This window comes from Anguilla anguilla, chromosome 14 (genome assembly GCF_013347855.1).
Source record: "Anguilla anguilla isolate fAngAng1 chromosome 14, fAngAng1.pri, whole genome shotgun sequence".
Classification (NCBI taxonomy): domain Eukaryota; kingdom Metazoa; phylum Chordata; class Actinopteri; order Anguilliformes; family Anguillidae; genus Anguilla; species Anguilla anguilla.
The window spans coordinates 24,313,129-24,332,241 of NC_049214.1; the positions used below are offsets into that span (position 1 = coordinate 24,313,129).

The 19,113-nt window shown below is 46.1% G+C and overlaps 1 protein-coding gene and 1 long non-coding RNA gene across 2 annotated transcripts in view; one reads left to right on the forward strand and one right to left on the reverse strand.

The window, feature by feature from the left end:
• LOC118212724 overlaps window positions 1-19,113 on the forward strand; it is a 52,137-nt gene that overhangs the window by 13,452 nt on the left and 19,572 nt on the right. The gene's annotated exons all lie outside the window — the stretch shown is intronic.
• On the reverse strand, window positions 312-16,608 carry sapcd2 (suppressor APC domain containing 2). The gene is made up of 6 exons (XM_035390919.1): window positions 15,560-16,608; window positions 11,025-11,158; window positions 6,326-6,472; window positions 5,969-6,070; window positions 4,647-4,760; window positions 312-4,525 (listed from the first exon to the last, which is right to left on the reverse strand). The coding sequence occupies exons 1-6, from the start codon at window positions 16,455-16,457 to the stop codon at window positions 4,397-4,399; spliced, it is 1,524 nt and encodes a 507-aa protein (XP_035246810.1). The 5' UTR covers window positions 16,458-16,608; the 3' UTR covers window positions 312-4,396.

Here is a 19,113-nt window from a genome sequence, read left to right on the forward strand (position 1 = left end):
AGCCCAAGTGCAGGTAAAGCTTATAGAGTAAAACCAGATGAAGCTTGATTTCTGAATGGCCAGCTACATTCAGAATAAAAGAGTCTGTGACTTCCCTCTAACTCTCCATAGAGGACCCCAATTAGGTTCTTTATGTAACCCTCAATGTGTGAAAGATCCCAGTTTGAGTCATTTTGCCTGACAAAGAACCCATTTTCCATTATTTGTCTTACCATTGGTCATGCGTGGTTCTGACAGTTTACTGGGCAAGTTAATTGGGGAAGAAAAAGATTAAGTTGCAGTCAACCAAAAACCACTCATAAATTCAGAGCTAGACATGGTATTTTATTATTTACAGCAATAGTGGGACATATTTTACACACAAGAAAAGTAGATGAGAGGGTGTAGTGTATAAATGAGCATACGACTGCATCGAACTCCCTGCTCCCTTCTCTGTTCTGCTGTACTTACTCTCTCACCTGCTTCTGTAGCTTTCACACACCTTTCCACTGAGGCAAGTGGCATCTAAATTACCTTTATTAACCTCTGTTAAACCAATTATCACTAGTGTCAAGAGTCAGAACAAGCAAGTTCTCATTAATTTCATTTTGTTTGTTTGTTTTTTTAGCCTTCAGAAAGCCTTTTGAAATAAGGTTTTTCTGTGGTAACTGGTAGTTCTGTTTTCTGGCTAATTCATAAGAGCCAGGTATATTTAAAAACCACCTGGAAAAAAAAAAAAAGATTTCCCCAGTTCAAAACAAAATTCCATTCCATGAAATCCATGCAAAACAGATTTTTAAAATCTAAGTAACTTAATATATTTATGCATTTATGTTTTCTCTTAGTAAAGGTTTCCAATGTTTTCAGTGCACTTAACAAAAAAAGAGCTGCACTCAAAGCGACCTTTAAATCACAACCAGAAAAAAAGGCATGCAAAAATATCTATTTGGATAATGCTGTCTCTAAAAACACATTCATAAAACTTTAGGTGTCGTGTGATGTGAAGGGTAAAGGGAGTGGACTATCTATTACATGATAAAAACACGCATGCATGAATGCACGCACACACATGCACGCATACGCACGCACACACACACTGAATAGCATATATAGCGCCCAGGGGCCAATGCATTGGAGTTTTATTAAGTCAGAGTAAAGAAGAGAACTCTGTTCAAAATATAGAAGAAATGATACAAGCACACACATTCAGTCAGAGGAACAGTATGACATTCAGGAGGCTGGAGGAAAAACAATGAAATAAGACTGACACGGACAAGACCGATTGTGTCTGCTGTAACCCCAGCAGCTTCTCAGGATTGGACAGGGGCGTGGTCAACCCTGGTCACATGGTACTACCCTATGAACTTCCATGCCTGGATGATGCGCATGATGTCCTTATGAAATCAAACCCAAACACAAGCATTAGGGCCCTTCTTGTCTCTCCAGGCACTTGCCCTAGGATCACAGCCTTGGGAGGACTTTCCAAAAGTAACGCTACAAACGTGTTAATCTAGACAAACCTGATTCACCCCCCCCCCCCCCCCCCCCCCCCAGGCAAAAAAACTTCTTACTCATGCAGAACATTTTTCCGGTCATAACATCTCCTTGGAGAAGTCAAAGTTCTTGCATTCCTAGAAACTGACAGGGCAACATGGTACAATAACTATGGACTCTGGTCCTACAAACAAGTTTATAACGGAGTTTTATTTATCTGAATAGAATTTGTGCATATTTCAGTCGTACCACATAACAGACATGGTGTGTAATTTAATAGCTTTGCGTACTGAATCTGCACTGGAGTCATATGTTAGAGACAGTGCAAGAACACACACACACACACACACACACACACAATGGGAAGTAGTGCTGTGGCATTGGGACTCCTATAACATGCCCCCCCCCCCCTCTTATCCAACTAGGGTTCAGCTTCTCACATCCAGCTACATTCTTTTTCCAATCTGCACATTCTGCAAAACACCACACTCATCTCCTCCACGTGCAAGTTCCTCCCTCTCCAGCTCTGCCTCCTCCACTCAGGAGAACACCAATCAGATTCCCCCTCGGTTTGCACCCACCCACCCCATAACAAAAAGTTATCATTACCTATTGAGCAATTGGCATTATCGGATGTGGTGTGCCAATTTCGCAACCTCAGAGTCCGAAATTCATGGCCACGTTCATCTCAACCGGAAATGGGTTTAGCCCTCCTTTCTTCTGGGTCCATTTAGAACCGAGACCAATGAAGTCTCAACGATGGGTATTAACACATGGCCATGCACCTGCCATTAAATTAACTGTCATATGACCTCTTCATAAGGGACAGAGCTCTACAGTGCTCCCAATTTAGGAGCATTTGCTCCTGAAAATCGATGTGCTCCTAAATTATTTTTCCAGTTAGCACACATCTACAAATTTGGGGGTGTGCTGTTAAATTTTTCAACATAGAAGCACATGTACCCCTTGGGAAAAATGTTAGCGTAGAGCCCTGAGGGATGCATTGTAGTCATGGCATTGGCACTGCATAAAGCTTTCATAAGCAACAGCATATGATCTCTTACAAGTGACATATCACTGTATATCCCACTATATATTATGCCACTATCTATTAGTAGTCAAAAAAAAATAAATGGATTTCCTAATGAAATCTTTTCAAAGCAGTAATGCTGTGCTTGTGTGTTGGTTATTTTTGTCCTGCCGAACTGTTCTAACAGTCTTCAGAAGACGTACCCTCTTTCCGATTAGCTGAGCAGTTGTCTCTCGAGCAGTAAATTGTGCTGCCTTTGTCAGGTTCTGGTCTACCTGATGGGTAAGGAAGGCTGCACTGGTCAGAGACCAGCATTCCCTGTTAGATTAATCACAGTATTTCCAAGAACAGGTTTTTTTGTGCTTTTAACCCTTTCAGAACCAAAACATCTAATCCTGGCTCAAAGTCCCATGGGTACTCTGCTCATGCGCCACGTGCACCACAGAAAAACACATGCTGTGCAACACCGCTAGCCCCCATGACCTTACTAGGGACGGCTGCACCATGTTTTGCTTGATTTAAAAAAATTAGAAGGTCTCCAGATGTATGAAATTCCATGTGGAGTTTTCAGAACAGATTATGGTGTGAAACCTGCAAGGATCACATGATTCCCTTCCAAAAAAGGGAAAATCCTAATTCAGACTGTGGTGTAGATCAGAGCATCTTTCATCAGGTTGACACATTCATGGCACTGGTTCAAGTTCAATAATAAGTGTCAGAAAAGCAACTGCTTTAAAGGAAGACTGCAACGTGCAAAATGTGAACCCTAATTCTCCATGAAAATGAGCCGTGCAGTGATCCCTCTGGCTCCCGAGTCGCAGCGAATGTCTCGTGATGAGCTCATTTCAGCAAGGCTGTCGGCACTGGGTGTGGTCACTGACACTTTGAAGGTAAAGGTAAAGGTGTTGCCTTTTTAGGAGGAGTCCTGTCAAATCCTTGGCAGCACACTGCATAGGCGGGGTTAGATGAAGGTGAAGTCCAGGGCACTGCTTTTGGGGGTGGAGTCAGATAAAGGTGGAGTACAGGGTGCTGCTTTTGGGGGTGGAGTCAGAAAGGTGGAGTACAGGGTGCTGCTTTTGGGGGTGGAGTCAGATGAAGGTAGAGTCCAGGGTGCTGTTGTTTGGGGGTAGAGTCAGATAAAGGTGGAGTACAGGGTGCTGTTGTTGGGGGCGGGGTCATATGAAGGTGTAGTCCAGGTTGGTGGTGCTGTTGTTGGGGGCGGGGTCATATGAAGGCGGAGTCCAGGGTGGTGGTGCTGTTGTTGGGGGTGGGGTCATATGAAGGCAGAGTCCAGGGTGGTGGTGCTGTTGTTGGGGGCGGGGTCATATGAAGGCGGAGTCCAGGGTGGTGGTGCTGTTGTTGGGGGCGGGGTCAGATGAAGGCGGAGTCCAGGGTGGTGGTGCTGTTGTTGGGGGCGGGGTCAGATGAAGGCGGAGTCCAGGGTGGTGGTGCTGTTGTTGGGGGCGGGGTCAGATGAAGGCGGAGTCCAGGGTGGTGGTGCTGTTGTTGGGGGCGGGGTCATATGAAGGCGGAGTCCAGGGTGGTGGTGCTGTTGTTGGGGGCGGGGTCAGATGAAGGTGGAGTCCAGGGTGCTGTTGTTTGGGGGTAGAGTCAGATAAAGGCGGAGTCCAGGGCGCTGGTGCTGTTGTTGGGGGCAGGGTCAGATGAAGGCGGAGTCCAGGGCGCTGGTGCTGTTGTTGGGGGCAGGGTCAGATGAAGGTGGAGTCCAGGGCACTGCTTTTGGGGGTGGAGTCAGATAAAGGTGGAGTACAGGGTGCTGTTGTTGGGGGCAGGGTCAGATGAAGGCGGAGTCCAGGGCGCTGGTGCTGTTGTTGGGGGCAGGGTCATATGAAGGTGGAGTCCAGGGCGCTGGTGCTGTTGTTGGGGGCGGGGTCAGATGAAGGTGGAGTCCAGGGCGCTGGTGTCGTGAGTGCTCCGGGCGCGAGCCTCAAACAGCTGTTTGATCAGAGCAGACTTCTCCTGCTCCAGCTGGGTGATCCGCTCACTCTTTTCTGTTACCTCCTGGCAAATGGAGGGAGAGAGACGGGGGACAACGGTTACACATTGGGAGGGTGGGTGAATAAAGCGAGGGAGATGGGAGAGGAAGAGAATGAGAGGTGGGGGGGGGGGGCAGGTATCTGACCTGTGTGAGCAGCCTGTTCTGATCCTTCAGTCTCTGAACTGCTTGTGGGGGCGGCGGGGGGGCAGGCTGAGGGTTGGGGGGAACGGAGGCCAACGTGCCGGAGGCCGTGAAGGGCTGGAGAGAGAGAGTCAAAGAGAATGAGTGTGAGAATAAGAGAGGGAGAGTGTGAGAGAGAGATGGAGACACACAGATGATGGTATCCTAGCTACACCATAACTTAAAACCAGTTGCTCTAGATTTTGTTGACTCCAAATGTAAGTTTTCCAAAGACAAATATTCCAGCTCCACTGCCTGACTCGTCACGCCTGAAGAAGCTTCATGGTGTCATTTTGCATCCTTTTAAATCAAACTGATTTAAAGTTTCTGAAGAAACCTGGCTGGTTGCATACCTAGCAGCCAGGGGAAAACCAGTCTTTTGATGTACATAGTTTATTCACAATGGAGAGTATTGTTGCCAGTCTTGGACAAGACTGCACAAGTATTTTTCCTGAGCCGGCAACTGTACAAACATTCACTCAACACTGTTGCATTCGTACACAGCTGCATTAAACTGAAACTTACCAAACTAAAATGACAACTTCTGAAAAACTTTTACCCACCGTGTAAACAAATCTTACTAGCTTTAAAAAAATGAATGGAATATAGACACTAATAATCATTTAATAGTTTAAAATTCAGAATCTACACACAATTTATTTTTGCTCCAGTCGCGTTTATATGACCCCCTGCTGAAGCCTCTGGCTGTGCTTTTCACTCCACAGTGCTGCATTTGAGCTGCGCGGGTGCTGCGCTGAAGGACTGCACCAATGCAGCTGGTAACAGGCAGGCTGCAGGCCCTCAATCGGCCAGAGGTGGCGCTATTGCACCGCAAGGACCGCGTGTGCCCTAACCAACTGCAACCCTCCCCCTGTGTGGCACTACAGCCAATCATGTGCTGCACTGCTGTGCACCAGACCCAATACCCGGAGGTTTACATTCACTCCGGTCAAACAAAGCTAAATAAATATGTTTACTGACTTCTGCCTCGTTAACTGTTCAGCTGCTTTCAAGCTGTTTTTTTTTTTTTAAACTTCATCAATTACTGTAGTTAAACAGAAACCTATTACTGCGCCAGAAATAACTTCAGGCACCTAAACCAAGCAAATTGACACTTGAACTCCATCAAAGTAATTTCATGGATTTCAAATTCCCCAAATTTGTGGCAAGTGTGTGTCATCTCATTAGCAGCTCCGTGCAGAACTCCCCCACCCACCACCATTTTCAGTTAAAAGAAGACTGTATCTCCTCCCTCCAAATTCATCACTTCTAACACAGATACTCACCATTCCGGAACAGGATATGAGGTCATTAAGGCTGCGGTTAACTTCCTGTAATTTTGGAAGAATGGCGTTCAGACGAGTCTGACTTGATTCTGTGAAGAAATCCTGTGAATGAATGAGAGAGGGCTGTGAGCTTTAATGATTAATGCCCAACATACTATTTTTAAGAGGCAAAATGTCCACAAAGCACTCGTTTAGTAATGTCGGGAGTAATGTCGTGTCAGGATGTCATGTTTTTTGCTTAGGTAATGTAAGGATATCATGTTTTAGATCATGTTAAATATTTTGATATGGTAGTCTTGGTTCATTCTCCTTATTTGAGTTCAATCCATGAGGATTTTGCCGGGTTGGTTCCCTCACCGGACATTGGCTGCTCTGGCCCATGGCTCTCTGTCGCTCGGTCACATTTTGGATCTGGTTCTGGTACCACTCCCGGGCCCGCTCCACGACGTCCAGACCCGCCAGCAGGGAGTCCTTCTCCTGCTCCAGCTCTTTCATCTGTTTCAGCTGGGGGGGGAGACAGTAGGGTTTAGTGCTGTGGAGTGATTAGTGCTGTGTAGGGTTTATTGCTGTGGAGTGATTAGTGCTGTGGAGTGATTAGTGCTGTGTAGGGTTTAGTGCTGTGGAGTGATTATTGCTGTGTAGGGTTTAGTGCTGTGGAGTGATTATTGCTGTGCAGGGTTTAGTGCTGTGTAGGGTTTAATGCTGTGGAGGGTTTAATGCTGTGGAGTGATTAGTACTGTGCAGGGTTTAGTGCTGTGTAGGGTTTAATGCTGTGGAGTGATTAGTGCTGTGCAGGGTTTAGAGCTGTGGAGTAATTAGTACTGTGCAGGGTTTAGTGCTGTGGAGTGATTAGTTCTGTGTAGGGTTTAGAGTTGTGGAGTGATTAGTTCTGTGTAGGGTTTAATGCTGTGCAGGGTTTAGTGCTGTGTAGGGTTTAATGCTGTGGAGTGATTAGTACTGTGCAGGGTTTAGAGCTGTGGAGTGATTAGTACTGTGCAGGGTTTAGTGCTGTGGAGTGATTAGTGCTGTGCAGGGTTTAGAGCTGTGGAGTAATTAGTACTGTGCAGGGTTTAGTGCTGTGGAGTGATTAGTTCTGTGTAGGGTTTAGAGCTGTGGAGTGATTAGTGCTGTGCAGGGTTTAGAGCTGTGGAGTAATTAGTACTGTGCAGGGTTTAGTGCTGTGGAGTGATTAGTTCTGTGTAGGGTTTAGAGCTGTGGAGTGATTAGTTCTGTGTAGGGTTTAGTGCTGTGGAGTGATTAGTACTGTGCAGGGTTTAGAGCTGTGGAGTGATTAGTGCTGTGCAGGGTTTAGTGCTGTGGAGTGATTAGTACTGTGCAGGGTTTAGAGCTGTGGAGTGATTAGTACTGTGCAGGGTTTAGTGCTGTGGAGTGATTAGTGCTGTGCAGGGTTTAGAGCTGTGGAGTAATTAGTACTGTGCAGGGTTTAGTGCTGTGGAGTGATTAGTTCTGTGTAGGGTTTAGAGCTGTGGAGTGATTAGTTCTGTGTAGGGTTTAGTGCTGTGGAGTGATCAGTGCTATGGAGAGATCAGTGTTGTGCAGTGATCAGTGCTGCATTTGCCGATGTCTCTGCAAAGGGTTTGTCACTTGGCAGTACTGAGTCAGTTAACCCTGCTCTCACAAAGACTCTGGGGGGGCGGGGGTGAAAGGACACAAAGAGGGTGAGGGGATAGTAAAGGGGTGGGGGGGTGTGGAAAGCTCTGGATGTATGCAGTCTGCATGGTAATGAGAGCTGATTTAAACAGCCCGAAGGCACAGTCACAGGGCGAGCAGTAACCAGCCTCACCGTCACTGTGGTTACAGACATTTGATTATTATAATATTTTCATTCCGAATGAACGGCGCGCTCGTCGTGATCCCCCCTCGTTCAGGCCCCGTGAAGCCGCTGCTGCGGTGTGGCCGGCTCTGTTCAGTTCATATGTTTGCATATCTTTATTCTGTCAGCCATCTTGCTGAGAGAGACTGGAGTTTTCCTTGCAGTGATACACTTGGTGACCTCATATCTGACAGCTGCATGCTCACTCGAACCCCACATCCACGCTGTCCCCAGGTCATTACTGTAAACGGGCTGAGCTTACATAAAGGTGTATAAAAGTAAAAGCCTTGGCCTGTAAAATGCATTATTATGGTGCAAATTGTATTAATCTGACACATTAGACATGCTCAGGGTTTAATTACCCAATTTCCCAACATCTAACAAAAGAGTGGCATGATTCTCCAGTCCTGCCCTGGCAAGCATGCTTGCCCTGTAGCCATGGAAACCATTTGAAAACACAAGAACAAGCCTAAAGAAAGCTACAGAAACCAAAAGCTGGCAACCAGGCCAGCAAGCAGACCTGTCCAACCCCAAACCCCCCTACAGGGTTGCCAGACTAATGCTGTAACCACCCCAAACCCAAAACCCCCTACAGGACTGCCAGACTAATTCTGTGACCACCCCAAACCCTAACCCCCCCATTGGGTTGCCAGATTATGCTATAATCATCCAAAACCCCTAACAGGGCTGGCAGATTAATGCTGTAACCACTCCAAACCCAAAACCCCCCACAGGACTGCCAGACTAATGCTTCAACAACCCCAAACTCTGCTGCCAAGGCACTCACACAGGGCACTGACACCACCAATAGTCAATTCAGTTAACACTTGTTTATCTTCCTCTGACCCTTCATAACCGCTTGTATAAATATTGACACAATGAGCTCCGCTGGCCACACACACAAACGCACACGGACTGAACGGAATTTTTGTACGCCCTGTTTCCTTAGCTCCTCTCCCCAATTTTGATTCTCTCGTTCTCTCACTCTCACTGTAATTCTCACTCACCCACAGGAAAAAATGCAGCGCCTTGCTGCTGTACAAACTGCTGCTCAGGGGGATGAAGACAGTGGTGTAGGCTGCCCAAATGCTAGTCCAGGCTGGGCCGGGCCGGCCAGGAAAGTCCCCTGATTCTAGGCCCCTGGGCCCGACCGGGCTCATTACCATGAGGTCCAAAGGCCAGGGTGAGGGAGGGGGGGCTGGGGTGGTTTTAGTCCAAAACGAAGACAGAGACGGACAGTAAGAAGAGCGTGAGGAGAGAAGGAAGACCGAGAGCAGAAGAGAGAAGCTTGGGGAAAATGAGACGGGGGAGTTCAGAGTGGGGAAAGTGAAAGAGAGGGGGACAGAGAAGGGGAGGGACAGAAATGGGGGGAGGGGGAGGGAGGGGACAGCAGTGGAATAATGCAGACTGAATGAGTGCACAGGGAAAACCTTATGAAAGCAGGCAGCCTGCCATTCAACATCCTGTATTCATAATGCATTAGAGCAGCCCATCCATCAAAACTCTATTCATAAAGCATTAGAGCAGCCTACCGTTCAACATCCTGTATTCATAACATATTAGAGCAGGATGTCCATCAAAACCATGTATTCATAACACATTAGAGCACCCTAACCATCAAAACCATGTATTCATAATGCATTAGAGCAGCCTGTCCATCAAAACCATGTATTCATAACACATTTGAACAGTCTGTCCATCAAAACCCTGTATCCATAATGCATTAGAGCAGCCTGTCCATCAAAACCCTGTATTCATAACGCATTAGAGCAGCCTGCCATTCAAGATCCTGTATTCATAACGCATTAGAGCAGCCTGACCATCAAAACCCTTCAAGCAGCCTATCCATCAAAACCCTATATTCATAAAGCATTGCATCTGATTTCTTACAGACAGAATTTTTTCCCCAGTCAGTTTTTCCCGCACAGCAACCTACACACAGCTACCTGTGAGCAGGGAACTGTGGGAAGTGGAGTCCGTGGAGTCCCACAAGGATCAGTGCTGGGAGGACCACTGCTCTTCCTTATTTATATCACTGATTTTGACAGGGACATAAAGTACATTAGTCAAATTTGCAGATGATACAAAACTGGGAGGCCCAGCTAATAGTTTGTAATCTAGTAAAATAATTCAAGAAGATTTAAACAAAATCCAGACATGGGTGGAAACCTGGCAAATGAAATTTAATATAGCCAAATGTAAAGTTCTGCTTGTAGGAAATAAAAACATTGGGCAGAATTACTTTATGGGAGGAACAAATTTGGAATGTACTCAATTTTAAAAAGACTTGGGAGTAATGGTTGATCAAAGCCTTTCAGGTTCTAGGCACTGTGCTGGAGCAGTTAAAAAAATAAATAAATAAATTTAAAAAAAACAGAAAGGCCAACAAGACGCTGGGACATATGGCCAAAAGTATTGGGTATAAATCCAAGGAAGTTAATCTTATACTTATACATTTGTTAGACCACACTTAGAATATTGTGTGCAGTTTTGGGGACCATACTACAAGAAAGATATAGAGGCTCTGGAAAAGGTTCAAAGAAGGGCAACCAAATTGATTCCAGGTATGAAAGATAAAAGCTATGAGGGAAGACTTAAGATGCTTAAACTCTTCAAGCTTCGTAAGGAGACTGGGGGGTGATTTGATTGAGGCTTTTCAATTCATTAAGGGGATTAACAAAGTGAACTACAAGAGATTCTTCATGTTGAGTTCTGTTAGTAGAATAAGGGGACATAAATGGAAATTAGCAAAAGGTAAATTCCATACAGACATTAGATTTTTTTTCATGTAGAGTTGTCCACGTATTTAATAGCCTGCCAGGTCACATATTATAGGCAGAAACTCTGGAGATTTTCACGACCAAGTTTGATGCAGTGTTAGATAATATGTAGTCTGTTGGCAATCCGAGCACTAGGTACTATTAAGTCAGGAAAATGGTGAGCATTGTTGGGCTGAATGGCCTGTTCTCATTATGTTGTTATGTGTTGTGTTGTGTTGTGTTGTGTTACAGAACTACAGAAGGTACAACTGACAAAATTGGCAGGAAGCATTATGGGGATGGAACCAACTTAAAATTTCCATTGAAAATTGTAAAATAAAAATTTTAAATAGAATGTTTAAATCTAGGTGTTCATGAACAACCTGTAGATATTGAAATGGTCGGAGAACCGCTTGTCTGTGTGTGTATCTGTGTGTGCGTGCGCGCGCTTGTGCGTTCGCACCATTCCGTAGTCGACTCCATTTGTGATGGTGTGACGTCTCTGCTCATCGCGGCTCCGCCCGTGACGCCGGGACCCAGCCAATCCTGTGGTGGTCTCACTCTGTGACCGTGGCAACCCCCCACCCTCCACTGCACCTAGGGAGGGAGAGAGGAAGAGGATCAGCATTACCATGAGCCTCACAGCAGCTGTGACGTAAAAACACGTCCACTCACACAGCTCTAAAAGCTGAGAGAGAGAGAGAGAGTGTGTGTGTGTGTATGTGCGTGTGTGTATGGGGCACACAAAATCACATCCTCTGTCAGCAGACATGATGTCAGACAAAGCCATCCTGCGCACCCAAGCCAAGGATTATCAGTAATAAGATCGCTGAAAGGCATTCCCTCTGCGCTTTGTACCTACCCACGTTCAGCTTTATAGACCGTGCATGCGTGACAGATGAAAATGACTCGGGCTCAAAACTATATGCAGCAAGGAATAAATCTCATGGTTTGCCGCAGACAGCTACAACTAGAGGTAGTAAGTCATTAAATTAGGTAAGAGTAGCAGAACCGTAAATCATGGGAAATGCATTGTGTTTCCTGGATTGTTTAAGGATTGTCGTGCTGTCAGAGGCTGTTGGCGGTAGTGTGGTCAGGTGACTCGCTGGTATTTGGAACACTTTAAACATAGTGACCAAAAGAGGGCAGCAGACTGCAAGCACTGCTTCACATGTGAACCACTGACTTTAATTAAGCAACCTAAGGGTGGGTGGGTGGGGACTTACAGAAGCGAAACTTCAGTGGAAAACATTGGTCCATCAACAGAATTAGAAAAAGATTAAAAATGCAAGGCCTTTGAGTTTGGCGGTACTTCCTCAAAAGGCCAAGGAATTAATGTTTTCAGATAATGAAGCAGAGAACTGGTTTTTCTTCCCAGAGGGGAAATATTTAGAGCCAGAGGGGCGAGAAAAAAACTGCAAAGTTTAGATGCTGTTATCGAAGCCGGAGGTGTGTGTGTGCAGGTGCCAGACTGGCTGGCTGAAGTGACGCAGAGGGTTATCTGTGGGGAACAGGAGAGTGGAGTGAAGAACTTCACTGATGTACATCTGAAGCTCTGCCCAAAAGAACAGGCTGGACAGTACTGCCACCTCACCTAGTACATTCACCATGGCATGAACCCAGTCCATTCACCACACCATGAGCCCAGTCCATTCACCACACCATGAGCCCAGTATATTTACCACGCCACCAACACCATTTACTCATATTAGTCTTGTGTGTGTGCAATTTGCCCATCTAACTTTCAACACAAGGAGAAGTGCACATTCCACACCCAGGATTATTAGTAATTTGCCTTTCAAACCGACAGGTTTCTAAGAGTCCAATATATCATAATCATACCACTCTGTGTCCATTTACTAGTTAACAGTCAGCCTTCTATCCAAAAAAAGTTCTATATTAAAATAAATAAATAAACAAATAACGTTATTAAGCTTCTTTTCTGGCAAATTCATCAAACCCAAATTCCAAACAGGATGCTAAAAAAGCTTTGACAGTGGCTGACCCCTGGTCATTGTTTGGGTCAGTACTTATTGAAGCCAGTTTGGACCAGGCAGAAAACCAGAGCTGCTTTCAGTTACATTACCGGGCCTCCATTCCTGAATGTTTCAGGGAAGTGCTTCACTGCACCTTTCAGACCATTTAAGCCATGCAGTGACCTAGCTTTCCATTTTAAGCATTATTTTAATACCCGTTCTCCACATTTGCGCTTCCCAAATGAAGCTGTTTCCTTGTCCACTGCAACCGAAAGGGGATTAAAAAGAGGCCCCCTTCCCTGTCCTGTCCCGCTTGTGTCCAAAATGACATGTTAATTTGTGTTGAGACATGGGGGGAAATGTCTGGGATGGCTTTCTCCCCTATCTGCAAAGGTGAGCTCTTTTACAGTGTCCCAGGAAACTTCGTAACTCCCAGCAAGCTGGGACAAGCCCCCCTCGCCTCCGTCCCAACCACACTCCCACAATAACAGTGTGTACAGGAGTATAGCATCTCTACACCAGTCAACAGGGGGAGGGGGAGACAGAAAGAGAAAACAGAATGTGGGAGAGAGGGAAAGAGAAACAAAGAGTAAACTGTGTGTGAGAAATCACTGACAAATCAACAGTGAGGATAAAGCCTGATAGTAAAAAACAGAGGAGGAGAAGGTTTGAGGGACTTTTTAAGCTTGTAGTTGGTTGTTAATCTGTTGCTCTTGGTTTGTTAAGCTCATCACGTCACAACCACATGAACCCCCTCAGAATGGTCACTGGTGACACCCACATATTTACAGCACCTCAGACGGGCCCAGCCAGGAAAAATACAGCACCACACACACACGCATGCGCTCATGTAATTCGTGTGCCACTCCACAGAAAGGCATATTTGTTCCATAGATGTTGAACAGCCCGGCCTCAGATCTAAAAAGTGAGAAGGAGACGACTGTGCCAGTAGCCCCAGTCCAACAGATCTTTGACTCAGTTAAGCAATTAAGAGCTGAAGGCTAATGAAAAGCACGCTCCCTGGCTTTAGCCTGCCAAGACCAGAGTTGTGCAAGTCTGCCATAAGCGCGAGGAGCCCCCGGGCTTCTCTGCCCCTCAGTCCATCCCAACAGCCCCGGGACCCATAAGAGGAGGGTAACCACTTTCCCATCCCCAAAAGCAAACAGCCCAACTGCACTGATCTGCCGTCCATCGGTCAACAGACACCCCCCTCACCCAAGAGAACAAAAAAAAAACATCACAAATATCTCCACCCCACTGGATGGGACTGCTGAAATGATGAAACAAAAGAGAGTATCTACTCAGTAATGCGCTGTCTTTGACAATAACTGAAAAAGAAGAGAGAGAAGATTGTTGATTTTTCAATAGCAGTTGTGATGAATCAAAGGTGCTGACAATGCAAATAATGAAGTGAAATATAAAGGACCAAACTTGGAAGCTAAGCAAGTAAGTGCTCTTTGATATTTTTTTTTAACTTTTAGCAAGTCTAGGGTTGTTGTGTTTTTATTTTCACCTGCCTTTAGAGCACCTGTGTATTGAACCCTTTGAGTACTTTTTTTTTAAATGTTTTTTTTTCTTCAAGTCCATGTTATAGCTTCTAACTTCATTACTTTAATTACCAGTAGTGACTGTTACATCAGCATTAGAATATTCCAATAAGAACATTCCAATCACACATTTGTGATCTCATAGGGCTCATCATAACAATCATTAATTATGACAATCAGTGATCAGGCAGCTGACAAATGGCCCTTCAGTGGAATAATATTTGTTTTCCGGGCAGCTGAGCAGACTGGGGCTGCCCCGAGAGTCTGCACGTGCTCAGCCACCCTTCCTGATGCTGAGCACACTGACTGAAGGGAGGATGTTCTGGAGTGGTGAATAATCTGCACCACCTTCAGCAATGCCAGGTGCATTCAAATGCTTTCAAATCTAGAATCGGACTGCATTTTTGGTCATTGTGATATAGAAAGCCCTGTCTGGCACCTCAAGTCAAATACAAAAAGAAAAGGGGGATCCAGTGTGTTCGACACCGCTGCACCCTGACAAGTGAAACGCCTGGATTCTGCAGCTTTGAGGCTTTAAACCAACAGACCACCACAACAGCGAGAACCAGCATATTCACATCCATGTACAGTCTGGTACCCAAGAACTGCTGTGAAATTCAGTTCCTCTTGTGGATGCAACATTCAGGCAGTAGTTGTGTGTGTGTGCGCTGGCTTATTCCCCGTTTCAGACACCGAGGTTCTGGCAGCAGAAGCGCTGTGACCCATTAATAACGATCTGATCCCATTACCGGGAATCGGAGTGCGTTTCAGTGACAGCAGTAGAAAGTGTCCTCCAGATACGATCGCAGTTCAGTGATGACGCGCCACTTCGGAGCCGCGCGGCGCGCAGACAAGCATAAAGCGACAGAGCAGCAAGCGAGGACAGCATCAGCGCGAGAGCATAGTCTCACTCTGGCACTGTGCAAAATCATAGTACTGTAAGTCCATAACCTCACTTTACGATGCAAGTGGATGTAAAACGATTGTGTGATGCTCTTTTAGACCAGCTGTCATCAACACAAAGCGCGCGTGACGCCGGCTTTTTGAGACTGTTGGATTAGTTGGATTAGTCTAGAGTTCTAGCAACTAGAGGGCGATCAGTGTATTCAGTGTATTAGTTTCAAATAAACGCTGAATCCACTATTGTAACTAACGTGTACGGACCAGAGGATGATGGGCTCCCCCTTCCGTTCCTCCCAAGATTTCTTCCTATCGGTCCCACCCAGGGAGTTTTTCCTTCCACCGTCACCTATACTTGCTCTGATGGGGGTTTTGGACATTGCAAAGCGTATTGTGACACGTTTGTAAAATGCGTAATACAAATAAATTTCATTTGATTTACCTGACTTAAATTAACCCTAATGTGAATTTGAGTCAGAGGGATCTCATTTATATTTACTGATATACGTAGGTTCCATACAAAGAATTGTGGACATTCATTCAAACAAGAAGTGTAAGGCGCTATGTAAACTTACTTGGTTTCTGGACGTGCGGCGACTCGAGCGCAAGCGATTCTATAGATCTGACTCGGTTCTGGTGCGCGTTCGGCTGTTTCGCAGTTCTAGAAGAATCCGTCCGATAAGAATTGCTTTCGGCAACATTTGGAATTCTTTCCAAACTTCGGCCTGTCCTCTCATATCCCGCATTAGTGTAGCGCCCCGGACAACCAGGGACCGCAGGGGTTGAGGTGGGGTACAGCAGCGACTCTCCAGGTTTGATAAATGGTGCATACCCACAGGTCAAGTCCTCGTGCTGCCTGGGGTGGTTCTGGTGAGAAATGTTTCGGCTGTGGTGCAGATTGGTGCCGTTGCTGGGACCCAGCGGGCGCACTTTATTCTCCAAGCCCCAGTGTCCAAGCGAACTGCCGGGGACGGCGCCCGGATTTTTCTGCGTGGGCGCCTGGTGTGACGCTGGCGGAGCGGGCTTCATTCCGGCGGGTTGAGTGAGAACTTGCGGTTGTTGAATGGTAGATTGCTGCCTCAGATGATCGTTGTGTGGGTTGAGCATTGAGTGTCGCAGCCCGGCAACAAAGCGCTCGAAAGTTAGGTAACCGTGCGGTGGGGCGACCCTTCGCAGACACTCCAGCACACCGCCGGGTAAGTCCTGTGTGTCTGCGCCCCAGCGACTTTCAATCTCCGAGATGTGGACAAAGCCCCTTTTCCCGTCATCCAAGATGTCAAACAAAGTCCGCAGACTGTGGAGAAATGCTTTGGGCAAACCGTCCGTTGAGAACTCTGCTTCTGCAGGCTGCATTTTGATATTTATCCCGCCGCTTGCTTTGCTGGGGATGCAGTCTCTCCTGACACCAATCCTAGTGCATGTCGCCGCCGACCCACCGAGTTTGCAGTTTCGATCATTCGCGATCAAAGCCATGTATCAGTCGATCGATAATCCGGATAGTCCGATAATGAGAATCTATTGCGTAAAATCAACTGAACTGCGAAACTAAACTTTCCTTCTAATCTTTCTTCCGTCAGCACATAAATATTGCCGTACACTCTCCCTTCACCTCCTAGTTGTTCTACAGGATTGCAACTTTTTTTTTAACAGGACCGCCCTTCTAACGTCATTGCGCAGTTTTTTTTTAGATTTGTGCTGCCATTGGTCGTGTCGTGAGTTTCCGTGCTGTGATTGGTAGAATCTTAAAGCAAACAATAGTTTGAGTTTTCGCTTTTGTTATTTGAATTCATAGCATTCATCCAAGACCTCATTTCACACCCGTTGCACGAGAAAGATACTCTGGCCTTCGGCAGGGTAACCTACCAAACCTGCATTACTTGTATAAAATACCCAGCTGTACACACGCACTAAACTGTAAAAATGTACGGGAAGCGTGTCCTATATAAATGCATCTACAATAAAATGCAGTCATTACAATTCAGTCTGATGTGTGAAAGATCCCATGAGACGAAGTGGGCTTGTAATCGCTCACGCGGTGGCAGTTTTGTTCAGCAGAAACTCAAGGACTGGAAGCCTTTATTTTACCTTTATTAACCACAAATTTATGCTCCTAAAAATATAATCATTCTCATCAGTTCGTACTCAGTTAATCATTTTTAAAGAGTAGCCCTCCATAAATCGGCTGTTCTTGGGCTGGTTTTATTATTTTTGAAGGAATCTGTGTGGGTAACCAGAAAATTCTGCACCAATAGCTGTACCTCACTCCAGCCCCTCATTCACAACCCAAGTCCCTAATCGATGAGTTTTACTGCCACAACATGGCTGCAGAGTTTGTGCTTTTCCGTTTGTTGACCTGCAGCTCTGGGTCACAGTGCTTTGCTTATAACAGTGTAATGACACCAGTCATTGAGTTATTACAGTATTAATAGTACTGAGATGTGTCATTTATAGTTAACTTGTATTAAGCTAATACGCCTCTACCCTTATTAACAATATCACTTCAAATCACCTTGGAACTGCTTATCTGTCTAATAAATAATAGTGAAATTGATCGTCAAATGATTTGCCTTCAGGGACGCGCCCTTATTTGAACTTAACCAAGCCCCCACCCCCACTGTAGCAATACATCACACTGGAAAGGCTGGGGGCAGTACAGGCAGTGGTATCGGTGTAAACATGTCGATCGGGGAAGCGGTGTCAGCAGCTGAACTCCACGGCGCTGCAGAATAACTGGCACAGGCTCACAGATGACTGCTGAAGCTGCCGTCACTGCCATTCAGCATGGCTTTGAACCCCGAGCACCGGTTCGCTGTGTCTCTCTGCCGTGTGATGCCTTGATCTCTGTACCTGTGTGATTGGGAATGGGGGTGCGGGGGGGGGGGAGGGGGGTAGGGGCTCAGAGCATGCTGCAGGGTAGATGAGTTAGATGCAAGGCGCAGATTCAGCGCTAAGTGGGTTCACAAGTTTACTCTCAGCCCTCAAACCACCTGCACAGACCCCATTACTGCCTGCTCTCTCTCTCTCTGTCTCTCTCGCTGTCTTACATTCACTCACTCTCTCACACACACACACGCACACTCTCTCTCTGTCTTTCTCTGTCTCTCTCTCTCTCTGTCTTGCATTCACTCGCTCACACACACACACACACACACACACTCTTTCACACACATACACTCTCTCTCTCTCTCACACACACACACACACTCTCTCTCTCTCTCTCTTTCTCTCTCTCTCACACACACACTCACTCACTCTCTCTGCCTGTTCTTCCTCCCTCCGTTCTCATTAAGTGTGCCGGTGCTGCTCTCCCTAGCCCCGTCTCTCTCCCTGCCCTCCTGTCTCCCTGAGGCCATGTCAGTGTGCATGTGAGGAAGAACGTGAGCGGTGGGCCAGAGCCTTATCCCCTCCACATCCTGCAGTCTTAATCAGAGCGCAGTAATGCACGGATATGGTGTGTGAGTGCGTGCGTGTGATTGTATACACGTGTGTGTATGTGCATGTGTATGTGTTTACGTGTGTGTAGGTGGGTGGCTGGTGGAGAGGAGATTAAGGTCAAGGAAGGAAGAGATTGAAGGAATTTGTGCAGGAAAGTGAGTGGTTTTTCTCCCTGTGTTCCTCTGTTTCCCCGCTCATGATCCCCTGTCTCTCACTGGTCCCAAATCAGTGGAGACCTCACTGATCCTCAGTTTGTACAGACCTCACTGAGTGAATACTCAGTATTTCCTCATTGACCTTTCAGGCTCTTATCAAGAGCTGAAACAATCGCACTAATCACTGCACCGCTCGCCTGGAGATGGACTCTGCTCTCTGAGCTCCTCTAAAGAGGGCTGTGATGTCATACAGAATAAAATTAATGCAACTTTATTATCAGCTGAAAAATGAAGGAACCAGGCTTTTTAAGGAGGCTTATGTTCTATGAGACACATTTTCAGTGCCTGTGGGTGCTTCTTATAATGTGCATGAGTGCATGTCCAGCGGGATAAATTTAGAATGTGTACACTGAGTGAGTTCCACCAAAAAAGAACATCTATCGAGTAACGGGAACTGTGGAGATCTTACCCTTGAAATAGGATGGAAAAACTGTATAATTCGGATTTAAAAAATGGGTCTACGGAACGTAAGACTGCAG

What these genes read in the sequence shown, in the direction of transcription:
- sapcd2 (XM_035390919.1), bottom strand. Translation starts at nt 16,457, where the DNA reads ATGGCTTTGATCGCGAATGATCGAAACTGCAAACTCGGTGGGTCGGCG. An exon ending in TCATATCCTGTTCCGGAATG is followed by an intron (nt 4,761 to 5,968) that starts GTGAGTATCTGT and finishes CTCTCTCTCCAG; the next exon opens with CCCTTCACGGCCTCCGGCAC. An exon ending in AGAACAGGCTGCTCACACAG is followed by an intron (nt 4,526 to 4,646) that starts GTCAGATACCTG and finishes TCCATTTGCCAG; the next exon opens with GAGGTAACAGAAAAGAGTGA.